The sequence below is a fragment of the Giraffa tippelskirchi genome, chromosome 2 (genome assembly GCF_054371585.1).
Source record: "Giraffa tippelskirchi isolate mGirTip1 chromosome 2, T2T-mGirTip1v1.2.pri, whole genome shotgun sequence".
Taxonomy (NCBI): domain Eukaryota; kingdom Metazoa; phylum Chordata; class Mammalia; order Artiodactyla; family Giraffidae; genus Giraffa; species Giraffa tippelskirchi.
Genome location: NC_137276.1, coordinates 93486191 through 93501117, shown reverse-complemented (window position 1 = coordinate 93501117; position 14927 = coordinate 93486191). Strand labels below are relative to the sequence as shown.

Genomic DNA, 14927 nt, shown 5'->3' with positions numbered 1-14927 from the left:
TTTTCCTCTTCCCCCAACACCCTCGTCTCTCCCTGTCTCTTTCTGAATTCTCTTGCTATCTCTCTTCATATCACACCCTGAATCTCAGAGTCCCACCTTATCAAACTGGAGTAGTCTATCCAGCTGCCATATGTAAAACTAGCCTGCTTCTCCAGGTGACTGACCCCTTCAGGACCTGGGCAGGAGAAAGCAGAGAGGCTAGGAAAGCAGAGGAAGAATGAGACTGAAAACACTGAGGCTAGCAGGCTTGGATACCAGCATACAAATCTCTAAGAGAGAGCTTCCCAGGTGCCCAAGTCTCCATAGGGGCACTGTCACCAAAAGGCCACTCCATTCCAGCGTGTTTGGGCATCACATTTGACTGTCTGGGCTCTGAGACGTAGGTCCCTGGCTAAGGGAATGGGGAAGAAGCCAGGGGCATATAGGGACTACAAGAAGGCAAAAGTAAAAAAAGAAACACAGGCATAATGTCAAACTCAATCCCCAGACATCACTAATACAGAGGATAAGAGAGACAGGAATAGTCACAAATTAAGTGTCTTACCATACTTCCATCTAAGTCACTTATTTTCACAAACTGCTTCTGCCCTGATTATAGTTTCTTAGAATATGCACTTGAATTTTACAAGTATGCACTTACTTCATCCACAGTTCTTACAATATATGAAATCAGCCTCAGATACTAGATAAAGTTTCAACACACACATACAGTAGAAGCATACACTTCTCACAGGCTTGACCATTGTTTTTCTCTGCTGTGGACATGGGCTGGCTAGGAGCAGAATGAAGTCATTACAGTGCACATTTATTGAATGCTTACTATGTCCCGGCAGTTAAGCACGTATCATGGATTATCCCATGGAGACTTTAAAATCCTCATGAAGGAAGTAGTATTGTGAGATTTGATTTATAGAGGAGGGAACTGAGGATGAGAGAGGTGATGACACATCTCAGTGGTGCAACTCTAGAGCAGTGCATTCCATCATGTGCGACCTTAAGGGGGCTTCTACCCCCTTAAGTCACAGTTGTGGTCTGATCATTAGAACACTCAAGTTCTGGGCTTGGCTGAGAGACTGACCTTCTGGTGCCTGGGAAGAACACTTTGCCCATCTCTGTGTTCCCTCTCACACATAACAGTAATAATGATGTCAGTGCCCTCTAGGTAAAACCCACAAAGAACACAACCTGTAGCTGGGGGAGATTGGATTCACTGTCCCACTGAAACGAGAGAGAGGCACCGTGAACAAATTTGAGTTGTCTCGGTAGGAAGGCATCACTAAGATATTACAGTATTTATGCTCATGGTAGGTGAGGTTGCTGCTAAGTCGCTTCAGTCGTGTCCGACTCTGTGCGACCCCATAGACGGCAGCCCACCAGGCTGCGCCATCACTGGGATTCTCCAGGCAAGAACACTGGAGTGGGTTGCCATTTCCTTCTCCAACGCATGAAAGTGAAAAGTGAAAGTGACTTCGCTCAGTCGTTTCCGACTCTCCGCGACCCCATGGACTGCAGCCTACCAGGCTGCTCCGTTCCATGGGATTTTCCAGACAAGAGTACTGGAGTGGGGTGCCATTGAGGACACAGGGGTAAATCTCCTATTGGGTATCTTAATAAATCTTGCATAGAAGATGGAAATAACAGGGTTGAGCCTGTTATTGGATTGGAAAAAAAAAGCAGCAGTCACCACTTTTAATCAGGACAGGGGATGTTTGGAGATTTTTGTGGTTTGGACAATGTTCTTGCTTCTGAGTTCAAACATGAGGAAGTGATTTGTTTCTGCTTTGCTTCACCACAGTCCCAGAATGGCCTTGTCTGCTGTGGGTGTTCTGTGAGATTATCCATGGCCAACAGAATCCCAATACCCAGCTGAAAGTGCCTGCCCCTCTGGGCTGTTTTTCTCTCGCTCAAAAACAACAAGCAGTTGCATATCAGGTACATCATTCCAGGGACTGCTCAAAGGCCATCCAGGTATTCAGTTCCATTTTAGTTTTCTCAAGAAGCCCCATCAAGTGATTCCATAATGAGGAGACAGGCAGACAGAGGTTAATTAACTTAAATGCGTGAGCCCAGCTAAAGGATGGTGGAGGCGGGTTTAGAACCAGGTTTGCCGGACAACCCGTGCTCCTCCCCATCATACCGCGCTGCGACTCAGCGATGCACCGGTTCCTTCCGAGAGGGAGAAACGGAGGCAGCCTCCTGAGTTCGCACGTTTGCTTCTCCTTGCAGCTCCAAGACGGCGCTGCGCATCGGGAGCAGCGACACGCAGCTGGAGGAGGTGAAGATGATGCCGACGGCCAACAGCAATCTGGTCAGCCACCTGTCGTGCCCCATCTGCGGCCGCCTGCGCCTGCACTCCTTCATGCTGCCCTGCCACCACAGCCTGTGTGAGAAGTGCCTGCGGCGGCTGCAGAAGCAAGCTGAGGTCACCGAGAACTTCTTCATCCTCATCTGCCCGGTGTGCAGCCGCTCGCACTGCATGCCCTACAGCCACAAGATGCAGCTACCCGAGAACTATCTGCGCGGCCGCCTCACCAAGCGCTACATGCAGCAGCACGGCTACCTCAAGTGGCGCTTCGACCGCTCCACTGGGCCCATTGTCTGCCAGGTCTGCCGCAGCCAGCGCATTGCCTACAAGCGTTGCCTCACCTGCCGCCTCAATCTGTGCAACGAGTGCCTCAAGACTTTCCACTCGGATGTGGCCATGCAGGACCACGTGTTCGTGGATACCAGCACGGAGGACCAGGACGAGAAGATCTGCATTCACCACCCGTCCAGCCGCATCATAGAGTACTGCCGCAACGACAACGAGCTGCTCTGCAGCTTCTGTAAGACCTCCCTCCACAACGGCCACGACACCATCAGCCTCATCGACGCCTGCTCGGAGAGGGCTGCCGCGCTCTTCAGCGCCATTGCCAAGTTCAAAGCAGGTCCTGATCCCTTTTTCTCTCTCCACTACTTCTAGTTCAGGAACTGATGAGAAAGGTGATTTGGGAGGATCTGTTTACAGAGAGCCTTAGCTCCGCCTGGTGGAGGGGTCCAAGCCCTGGGAGACACTGAGCCAGGCTGCAAGTCAGCGGCCTGGTATTCACATCTGGCAACTACTGCCAGCCATTTAACTCCCTGTGCCTTGGTTTTCTCAGCTGGAAAATGGGGATAATAGTGTTACCCAATGCGAGTTCATGTGCCCAGCGCACAGTAAGGCCAAACAAACCAACGAAATGTTGGAGTTTGGAACAGAGAAAGGTTTATTGCAGGGTCATGCAAGGAGACAGGTGGCTCCTGCCCCACCCAACTCCCGAATTCTCCAAAGGGTTTCAGCAAAGCACTTTTCTAAAGGCAGAGTAAGGGAGGGGCAAGGTAGGGTGCTGCAAACTTCTTGGTGTCTATATCCTTTGTTCTGGCAGCTGTCCACCTAGGTCAGGTCACCATGTTCTTGCAAACCTGCAACAAAACAAACGTTATTCTCTGTTCTGCAACTTTTAATCTCTATATGAATGGACTCTTGAAGATCAGAGTCTTGAGAATAGGCTATCATGTATATTTCAGGCTACAGGCAACATTCTTTTACAAAATGTGCAGAGTCAGCAGGACTAACCACAGGTTAACAAAACACAAAGGTTAAAAGGAAAGGAACAGATCTAATATGGAGTCAGATTTGTTCTTCCCTGTTACAATAGTAATAACTCCCTCATTAGATGCTTGTGAGGATTAAATGAGTTACTCTACCTGAAACATGTAAAAACCGATCTCATACATAGTAAATGCATAAAGATTCTATAATCTTGGTTGTAATTTTCATGACCTTGGGGCTCATATGGCTCTTTGGAGACTGAAGGAGCTTGATCCTGTAGTATTCTGAAGTTCTGTGAGCCTGTCTAAGATGTTTTGTCCTTAAGGATGGATTTCTTGCAGTATTTTCCCAATTTGAAGGGGAAAAGAATTAAGTGATGTTGAGAGTTACCTTGATTTTAAATTTTCCCCAAAGCTGCAAGCAGTAAAGTAAATGAACTGGTAGCAAATACCCAGAAATGGCCAATAATGTTCTAGTGCACAGCTTGCTATTCCTCTGCATACCTGTTCATGGTATATGTAAATACTACATATACCATAGTTGTAGTTTCTGTAAGGGAAATTGACTCAAGTTCTCATAATGGAACCTGGTATAATGATGTTTTACAGATATCAGCAAAGAGCCCAATAATTTCTGTGTGTATATCCACCAGGGTAGACATGAGGACCTCATTGACCCTTTTAGGCTCTTTTATCAGTGGGAAGGGATAGCTTCCTTGAACAGAGGCCTACTTTACCCAAGTCTTTCAGAAGAATTGTCTAATCTTTTCAATAATCTTATAGGACAGGCATTAAAATTCCCTCCATGGATAAGACAACTGGGATTCCAAGAAGTAATTGGCACAAGGCCCCTAGTAAATGGTGACCTAGTCTCTCTGAGTCCAAAACCTGTGTTAATTCCACAGTATTCATTTCACAACCTACTTTGCTAAACAGGGGCCAGAATCTAAAGACAGAGAGACTGAAAACCAACAGCGACCACCACCACCACCTGCGCCTATTCCTCTAAGTGGTAACCTAGAGTCAAGTGACCAGAATGCCCCAGATCAGCCTAGCTCTTCCCCTGTCAGATATGTCAGTGTCCATAGAAGCATGTCTGAACAGATGACAAGGGGGCAGCTTTCCCCTGAACTGCACAGAAAGGTTCCATTGGACAGAGAGGTGGATCAGAGACAGACCTTGCTAATTATGCCTATCAGGACCTCTCACCATCTTATTCCAGGAACACCTTGATTTCTCAATTGCTCCATTCCTAGAAACATGGTTTGTCAGTGGACATTTATTGAGTTTGGGACACTACCAGGGAAGCACTTATATTAAAGAAATCCTACTGGAGCCATGTTGCCAGGCCAGTGGAAGCCCCACTGGTTCCTACAGGGTTTTCTTAAGGTGAGACCCATGGCCTGAGCTTGACTGGGTTTTCCAGAGCCTCGGTTTAGGGAAGAGGATGCTGCATGTAGCCTGCTATGGGCCTAATGCAACCATAGAAAGCCTGGGTCTTTAACAAAGTCATGCTGGGATCATTTTCTCAAAGTCCAGGACACCTGAAAAACAAGACAGTGAAGGGACATTGCTACAAATTCCAATGAGCCCAGCCATTGGGAAAGGGCCACCTTTGTGACATATCCATTCAGATATAGGGGAAGAATTGAGCCTGTCCATCCTTGTTAAAAATTATTTTTAAAACCAGGGCTCAAACTTGTTCTTAAGGACTCAATTCATTTTCAGGGAGGTGCTGTAAATCTGCATTGTTAACAGATCTCCACATAATTTAAAATCAATCAGGTGATCTGAGAACACACTTTGGGAAGCTCTGGGCTCTGAAGAGAAGGTTCAGTTTGGGTCGATGCTGTGCAGTGTCCGGCTGCTCACTGGGACCAGTGGGAAGCTTTACTAACAACTGATAAATGTATCCTGTCCCCATAGAGGTATAGGCTAAGCAATGAGCATTTTTCAAAACTCCCATGTAATTCTAATGTGACACTAGTGTTGAGAACCACTGGCTTCAAGGGAGCTCAGAAGTTTAGTGCCTTGCCACTCAAAGTGTGGTCCAAGTCCAGCAGCATAGGAATCACTTGGGATCCTATTAGAAATGCAGAGCCTCAGGTCCCACCCCATCAGAATCTGCATTTTTAACAAGACCCCTTGAAGGTTCCCTGGATTAGTTTCTAAATCTAGCTGCAGACAGTCTCACCTGGATTCATAAGCCTCAGCTCAGCCTGATTCACTGAGCAGGTAAAGTTAAGAGCTTTCTTTTTTTTTTTTAAGTTTCCCAGGTGATTCTGGTGCTCACAGAGGGCTGAGAAGGGCAACTGGGGCAATTAAAAACATAAGGCTCTGGAGTTAGGCAAATAGAATTAGGAACAGACCTTGGTTTCTACTTGCTGTGTGACACTGGACAGTCGTTTAACCTCTCTGAGCCTTAGTGTCCTCTACAAATGGAAATGGTATCTTCCTCATAGGAAATTATATGCAGTATATAATAATATATGGATATGATTCAAGGTGTGATACACAATAATGTATGGATTGGATCTATAATAAATGTTTAATAAATAGTAGTTAATTTTAAATACAGTGCCTGAAAGAGACCTTGCTCTGAATTTGTTCTAAGAAGAGCTCTTGCAAAGCTGCATTTGGAGGTGGTGGGGAGGAGGGTAGTGCTTCTGGTCTCTCCTCTCTTTTCTCCTCTCCTGGTACCCCCCCCTTCCCCCTCATCAAGACATTTTTATCTTGTCTCTCTGGACTCCGCTCTACAGATATCTAACTAATCCCTAATAAAGCAAGGAACTTCCTATTCAAATATTTTAACAGTGAGTAACTGCTGAAGAGTCAAAGGAATCAGTGCATCATTAAGTGGAATTTCTGGGCCCTAAGTCACAAGCAGGGCTTGCATGTGGGGAGGGCAAGGAGCATTTCTCAGCACCACTGCAATCACATCCTGATAGTCCCCTGTTCAGCCCCCATCTGCATTGCCTCTCCATCCACCCCTCTGGGCCAGTGTGAGGAAGGAGGTGGGCAGAGGAAATGAGGGCTTCAGAAAGTAGACCAGAAAGCAACACTGCTGACATTCACCCTGAAGATGTTAGAAAACACAACAGAATGGCTTACACTCAACAAACACCTTTCCAGCACCTCTACATATCCTAGTCACGGTGGTAACCAAGACAGTTGTCGTCCTGTTCTCACAGTCTGCCAGAACCCTAGGGTTTAATGCACATCATTGGACAAAGGCCACCACCCACAGAGATCCAACTTACTGTGGATCCAGGACCATGTTACCAACCAAGATTTGGTCACCCCCACGGCTGAGTAAAATCTGGAAAGGATTGTAGCCCATCAATTCACTGTAGGGTCAGCCTTTCCTAGAGAGGACCTTACCTCTAGAATAGGCCACAAAAGGTTGACCTGTATTCAAATTGCTGTCTAATGCCTAAAACCCTGTAAAGCCAATGAAGTTGCCATTTCACAGATAGAGATGGGCCTCATGCTCACCCTGCCCTGGCATCCTCCGCACTGCAGTATCATTGGGTTTGTGCATTCCTGGAGCATCAGTGGCCTCTCATACTCATATCTTTATTCCTAGAGCTTAGAAAAGTTTATGATATGGAACAGGTGTCCCATAAATGGTTGTTGAATGGTTGAGTGGACTTAAAATCCAAATGCCATGTCAAGGCTACAGGATGAACTTGGTTTTCCTTGACTTGTAACAGCAGACCCTTTCTGGAAAGGAAGTGGGAGGTGGGGCAGGCAAGACAGGGAGTCCAGCTGAACCCAAGGGAGTCAAAGCCCCCAGTAGAGGAAAAGGACATGTCAAAGAGAAGCCACAGCTAAGAGGAAATTTGCTGATTTGCCACCATTGTCTAGGGCTGGGTTTTGGTGAATGAGGCAAAGCAATATTTAAAAGTAGTCATCAGAAATTTATTTCTTCTCCCACCCCTGCAAAAGCTTATAGCATCTTTCAGCCCAGCAACAAGTGGTTTCCCTCTCTTTCCACCCACTTCTTTGGAGCCCAAGTTAGTATGCTCCAGTTTGCCACTGGCTTTGATATCTGGGGAAATGAAAAATTTAACTGAAGTAACTAACTTGGTTGTTTTGCAGTCCGCTATGAAATTGATAATGACCTCATGGAATTCAATATTTTAAAAAACAGCTTTAAAGCTGACAAGGAGGTAAAGCGAAAAGAGATCAGAAATGGATTTCTCAAGCTGCGCAGCATTCTCCAGGAGAAAGAGAAAACCATCATGGAGCAGATAGAGAATCTGGAGGTGTCCAGGCAGAAGGAGATTGAAAAGTATGTGTATGTCACTACCATGAAAGTGAACGAAATGGATGGCCTGATTGCCTACTCCAAGGAGGCGCTGAAGGAGACAGGCCAAGTGGCATTCCTGCAGTCAGCCAAGATCCTGGTGGACCAGATCGAGGATGGCATCCAGAGCACTTACAGGCCCGACCCACAGCTCCGGCTACACTCTTTGAACTGCATGCCCTTGGACTTCGTTGAGCTCTCCAGTGCAATTCATGAGCTCTTCCCCACAGGACCCAAGAAGGTGTGTTCCTCTGGGGACTCCCTGCCATCCCCCTACCCCCTGCACTCAGAAATGATGATCGCCAGGAAGGTCACTTTCAGCACCCACAGCTTCGACAACCAGCAGATATACCAGCGAAGCTCCTCCTTATTATCCTTCAATGCCCCTGCCTGTGAGAAGACCAAGATAGGTCTGGAGGCCTATGGGCGAGCCCAGTCAGCTGCACCTGCCAAGCCCACAGATGGCCTCTACACCTACTGGAGTGCAGGAGTAGAAAACCAGTCTGTGCAGAATAGCAGTAGCTTCCACAACTGGTACTCGTTCAACGATAGCTCTGTGCAGACTCCAGGCCCAATTATTATCTACCAGACTCTGGTGTATCCAAGAGCTGCCAAGGTAAGAAAGGCTCTGGGCCCTGTAGGGAAGATGGGAGGGTGTGAGCTATGGCATGACGGTGGGTAGTCACTTAGGTCATTGACCACTAGGATCTGGTCACTCAGATCTGTTCCTCTGGACTCTGTGTGGTCAGTCCCTTCAAAAGGGATAAGTTCCTGAAATCTTAAGAGCCCAAGATTGGCTTAAACCAAACAATATATTTAACTCATAGCCAGAAATGCATCTGAAAGCCCCAATTCCACTTCAAAGGCAGCTTCTCTATTGAAAGAGACTGCAATTTGGGAACCAAAGTAATCTGAAGAGACTGCTTGAAGAGGATAATATTTCCCAAAGGAAAGCCTTTAACAGTAGAAAGAGAACAGAAATCGGAATTAGAAAAGCAGGCTCCATGATCTATCAGCTGTGATTCCTCTTTTTCTAAAGAAAATATCTTGACTGTCATGATTTGGAAAGATTAGAAGGATAATCCCCAATGGAATTCCAGTTCTTATCTCCTGAGATTCAGCTTTTAGTGAGGGGGGGGTATGTATCTCTCACAGGCCTCTGCAACTGCCATCACTCAGTGTCAAGGGATGTGATTCTTCCTTGACCTTCTTGGCCTAACATGAACAAATAGCCCGTCTTTTAACATTCCTTTCAAATCTAGCTGAATGACTCTAAATTGAATAGTTTATATAATGTTCTATTAGCATCCAGGGAGGAAAAAAATGTATTCTATGAGAGCATATCTTGCCTCCACTTGGGGTCACTAGAGGGACAATTCCCAAGCCAACCCATGGCCTGCTTCCATGTAGCAGAATCCACCTTCTGTCCTCATGATCTGAGAACACTCACAAAGACACTTAACATCCTTGAAGCCTAAACTAGTGGTTCTCAAACATTAACATGCACCTGGGAATCTTGTTGAATGCAGAGTCTGCTTCAGTGGGTCTCACTGGGGCCTGAGATTCTGCACTTCTAACAGACTTCCAGATGTTGGCATTGCTGCCAATTAGCAGACCACACTTCAGTATCAAAGGATCTAGAAACAAGAAAATTAAAGGGAGACACTGACCAAGCTTTACTTTTTTATCTCCTGAAACATAATAATCTATGTTTTGGCATTTATAATTGACTCCAAGAATGACCTTATGTTGCAAGGTAGAACATACAGAACATATCCCCCCATGGGCTGTCAGACACACAGCAAATGTATCTCTGCCCTTCACATAATAGGTACCCACAACCAAGCAGCTGAACCTACACCTCCAAATGATACTAGATGAGCAAAACCTGCAATATATGTGACATTGTATCAGGGTTGCATTAGGTCTCATCTCCACGCAACTCAGACCACCTGAGAGGTTGGCAAGATCTTGCTCTGGATGGGAGTGACTGGTGATATCTGCTCTGCACTTGGGCTTGGAGAATAGTCTCCCTATGCCACCTGTAAATGGTCCCTTGATGAATTCAAGAAAGGAACGTACATAGGAAAACTCAGTGAAGTCACTGACTTTCGAAATAGGACACCTAAACCTACTGCCAGACAGTGGTATTTGGTGTAAAAATATCATTTTTTTTTTAATATCTTCACCTGAATAGGTGAAATACACCTATTTCAGGATCATGGGATATAGTTCACACAGGAATCATACTGTCCAGTGATACAGAAGTTGAAATCAGTGTTGGCATCTCTCTCAAGTGATTATTGACTAACAGTTCTCTTTTGTTTGGGGATATTTGTTTTTGTTTTTTTGAATTTAATTGGAGTATAGTTGATTTACAACGATTTTTTAGTTTCAGGTGTACAGCAGAGTGATTCAGTTACAAATATACATATATTCATTCTTTGTCAGATTCTTTTTCATATAGGTTATTATAGAATATTGAATACAGTTCCCTGTGCTATATAGTAGGTCCTTATTGGTGATCTATTTTATACACAGTAGTGTGTGTATGTTAATCCCAAGCTCCTAATTTATACCTCCACCCCTACACATTTCTCCTTTGGTAACCTTAAATTCATTGTCTCCTTTTGGCACAGGAAATACTCTTTAAGTTACTCTTATGAGTTGTCACTAGGTATCTTAAAAATCTTAAAGAGTTTTTAATAAAAACTCCATTTTATTTCTAGAAATCCCTCCTGAGGAAATGATTAAAACTGTGATGAAGATCCATGCCCCAAAGTGTTCAATGCATCATTATTAGAGTATAAAATTAGAAGTAACCTAAATGTTCAACTATAGAAGGACTAAATCATTTATGAGACAATTATTAAAATGGTACTTTACTGAATTTTTAATGATATAGGGGCATATATAAAATGCAATAAGTGAAAAAAAAAGCAGGAATCAAAGCAATATAATTCAAATTATATAAATTTTTGTGTTTGTGTGTATTCTAAAATTGGAAAGAAATAATAATGAGCTATTAACTGAACTGTGAGATTATAAGAGATGTTTATTTTCTTTCTTTCTTATACTTTTTAGGTGTTTTCCAAGTTTGTATTTAAAATGGATACATTTTGATAATCAAAAAATGTTTAAAAACTTTATACATCTATATGACTTATAATAAGTCAAGCTTTTTATACTTTCAAAAGTGTAAATATATAAAAATAATTATAAATTAATCATACAAATTCATAGAAACTTTAAAATATGTATACTTATAAAAGTAGTTATAAATTAGCTTTGTTTTATACACAACGTTTTTAAATTTTTAATTGGTGGATATTTGTTTTCCAATGTTGGTTGATCTCTGCCACACAGCAGCATGAATCAGCCATAAGTATACACACATCTCCTCCCTCTTGAACCTCCCTCCCACCCCACCCTCCATCCTGTCCCTCTAGGTCATCACAGAGCAACTGGGCTGAGCTCCCTGGACACACAATAACACTTAATTTTATGAAAATTTAAATAAAATATGCAATGTATAATTAAAAATACAGTTATTATAAAATATGTATATGTCAGGCACAATCTACTAATTAACATTTGTTAATATTTCTCTTCCCAAGAGTTGACATTTTATGCTTTGAGTGTGAAAATATATTCTCCATTACTTGGATGAGTCGTTTCACCTCTTTGTGACTCTTTTGTATATAAATGAAGGGTTGAAATGTATACCCTTTACAACTTCTAGTTGAAATTGCTAAATGTAACCTTTCTGAGCCTCCACTGTAAAATGTCTGCATACATGCTCAGTCACTCAGTTGTGTCCGACTCTGCAACCCCATGGGTTACAGCCTGCCAGGCTCCTCTGTCCATGGAATTTTCCAGGCAAGAATATTGGAATGGGTTGCCATTTCCTACTCCAGGGGTTCTTCCTGACCCAGGGATTGAACGCGCATCTCTTGTATCTCCTGCATTGGCAGGCAGGCTTTTTACCATGGCACCACCTGGGAAGCCCCCCACTGTAAAATGGGATAATAAAATCTCCCTCCGAGGGAGTTGTGAGGACCACATGAGTCAGGCAATGTCTGACACAGAATCTGATGCATAAAAGGTGTTCAGTAAGTGGTAGACACTTTGGTTAGTGGTGTTCAGAGGGCAAGATCACCTGCACGTTGACTGATAGGAAGAGAAGCCAGAGGAGCATCCATCTGTTCTTAAAACGCATGGTAAGCATCATGTCAGGACACATCACCCAGCCTTTCAAGACTGTTGCACAAGGTCTTCAGCAGCTAGAGGAGCTGAGTCAGTTTAAACTTACCTCATGGGGTCAACAACACAGATCTTCAAGGAATAGAAAACTGCATGGTGTGTGCTAGTACCCCACTGACACATCCATTTCTTCCTAGGTTTACTGGACATGCCCAACAGAAGACGTGGACTCTTTTGAGATGGAATTCTACGAACTCATTACTTCCCCTCCTAACAATGTACGGACAGAGCTCTGTGGGCAAATTCGGGACATAATGCAGCAGAATCTGGAGCTACACAACCTGACTCCCAACACCGAGTATCTGTTTAAAGTGCGAGCCATCAATGATAACGGTCCCGGGCAGTGGAGTGACATTTGCAAGGTACTGTGCACGTTATTTCTCAGACAGATGTTCTTGATCCACTCTGGATGGAGCTGTCAGGATGATCGTGAGATCATGGAACTCACCCTGTGACAGGCCCTCTACTCCCAGAAAACTTGTTACTCAAGGACACAGAGAGGGCCCCTGGCCTCAACCAACTTTGCTAATGAGGCCTGAGAATCATCACTTCAGTCTGGTACAGAAAACATTCGTGCCAGGTATCAGGTTAGAATGTAGAGGTTCCAAGGAAAACAAGACATAATTCTTGCCTTCAAGGAGCTCAAGGTCTAGAAAACAAATAATCTTGGTTTAAGAAGGACAAAAAAATGACACATTAGCCCCAGTGGTGACTCAAGCAAAGATAGTGTATCAGATTTAATCAATATAAATACAGGAAGCATGCAATGAATAAATTTTTTAGTGTCAGTGTGTCCCATGCCATATTTAGGAAATACTTATACTAAAAAAATAAATGTATTTGTTGTGTATCTGAAAGTCAAGGAGTTGCCAGTGAGCAAGCCAGGAAAGATTCCAAAAAAGGAAGGGGTAAGATTATTCCTATCTTTTTTTGTGATGCAAGGCTGGTTCTTCCTTGTATCTCCAGAGGAAATACATTCATGGGCATAATTTTATAGATATTCAAAGGACAAAGGGAAGAAAAATGCCAAGACTGCCTAGAACTATCTTACTGTACAGCCATGATGGTGCTCTTAGGAATCAGAGTAAATTATATCTTAATCAGAAATTCTTTAGAAGTAAAGAGAATAAATCCATTCCTTTTGACTTTTGAAAAGAGAAATTTATAGTACAGAGAGAGAGGACTGTCATGAGACCACTTCCATGTGGGACACACACCTGATACACAAGAAAACTGGCAAGTCATCAGTTTTTCTCAGTCTCTCCAGCAATATCTTGTCCTACTCCCTCCCACACACACCCTTCTTCCATCTCTGCTTCTGTCCAAATCTGCACCACTGTTAGCTAGCCCATCATTTCTCCTCCCCTAAATTCAGCTTGCATGTGGTTCTGGAGGTTTGTGGTGCAATCTGTGTGTGACCAACACAGTCTGACTAGCTCCACGCCCTTGAACTCCGGTCAGATGTTTGCAGAAGAGAATCTGACTGGTTGCTCCCTCTGGTGATAAAGGGAAGTGAGAGGTAGGGTGGGGCAGGATCGTGCTGTTGCTCGGTACACTAGAAGCAAGTCTCCTGGGGGGTGGAGAGCCTCTACTCCACCCCGATGCGCTGTTTCTGGAGCACAGCACCTCTATGCATCCCCTCCCCCTCCACAGAGGTCAGACACTCACATGGGAAGGCAGAGTGAGTGATGAGAAAGTTGCCTGGCCACTCCCCCTGTTAGACCCCAGCCAGGTTCCCTGTCTGTCAATTGCCCCACAGCCCAGTTCTTGCTGGTACCCTTCTCTCCAGAGCAAAGAACACACTCTGCTGCCACCACATTTCACAGCATGTCCTTTTGATTATGGATTTTTCCTTCGATCTAATTCCATCTGCCTTCTCATTTTTTAGAAATTCCTCTGAAATGTCTTGCCCATGAAGGGCACTCAGTGCTGTTACTCATTTTTTTTACATGTATCTTAAGTCATTTTTAGATGCAAGGGACGAAGATGTGGGTGGAGAGACCAAAGAGCGTCAGCCTTCCTTAGGTAGATATTTTGTCATCCCTCTTACACTCTAAACTGCTTGAAAACAAAATGCACATTTAATTCATCTTTCTTTCTCCCACAGTGCTTACCAAAGCACTGTGCATAGAGCAGGTTCTTAATGGTTATTGAATGAACACACGAGTGAAAATGTGACCAAACAAATAAATATATGAACAAATGTCTGCATAAAAGAGTGAGGAAAGAAACTGATACCTAAAATTAATAATTGCAAAATACTGTAAGAGACCTGAAAGTTGTTATGTGCTATTTTACAATCAATCAAGAAGCAACATCCCCCTGAAACTGTTTATGTCAAGCATTTGCACTCCCTATAAGGGAAGAAAACTCATTCCGTTTCTTTTCTTTTTAACACAATTTCTAAATAAGCAGAGCACTAATTAATGAGCTTTTCTGGAAGCTTCATTTTTATCTGACTCACAAGGCTGCAATATAGATTTTTCCTTCAGAAGTAATTCTTCCTCCTTCTTTGTGATTATATTAGCATTCCAGGGGAAACTCAGCTTTCCTTAACATTTGTCATGATTTGCATAAGTAAAGGCTTCAATAGCAAATGAAAATAAGATGGTATGTTTGAATGACATTTATAAAGCTTCATAAAAGTAATGACTTCAGCTCTTTCCTATAAAATCGAAATATTTTTCCTTTGGCATCAGTGCTATGCAGGTATTCCTGAAAGGTTTCATTTAAAGTGCCGTAATGAGGCAGCAGAATCATTTCTTATCCAAAATGCAATATTCCC

General features: G+C 43.7%; 1 protein-coding gene across 3 annotated transcripts in view; it reads left to right on the top strand.

The window, feature by feature from the left end:
* TRIM42 (tripartite motif containing 42) overlaps positions 1-14927 on the top strand; it is a 32473-nt gene that overhangs the window by 3579 nt on the left and 13967 nt on the right. For all 3 annotated transcript variants that reach the window (XM_081574001.1, XM_081574002.1, XM_081574003.1), the window contains exons 2-4: positions 2227-2927; positions 7672-8495; positions 12280-12504. In XM_081574001.1, coding sequence (XP_081430127.1) covers positions 2227-2927; positions 7672-8495; positions 12280-12504 — 1750 coding nt within the window. The remainder of the gene's footprint in view (positions 1-2226; positions 2928-7671; positions 8496-12279; positions 12505-14927) is intronic.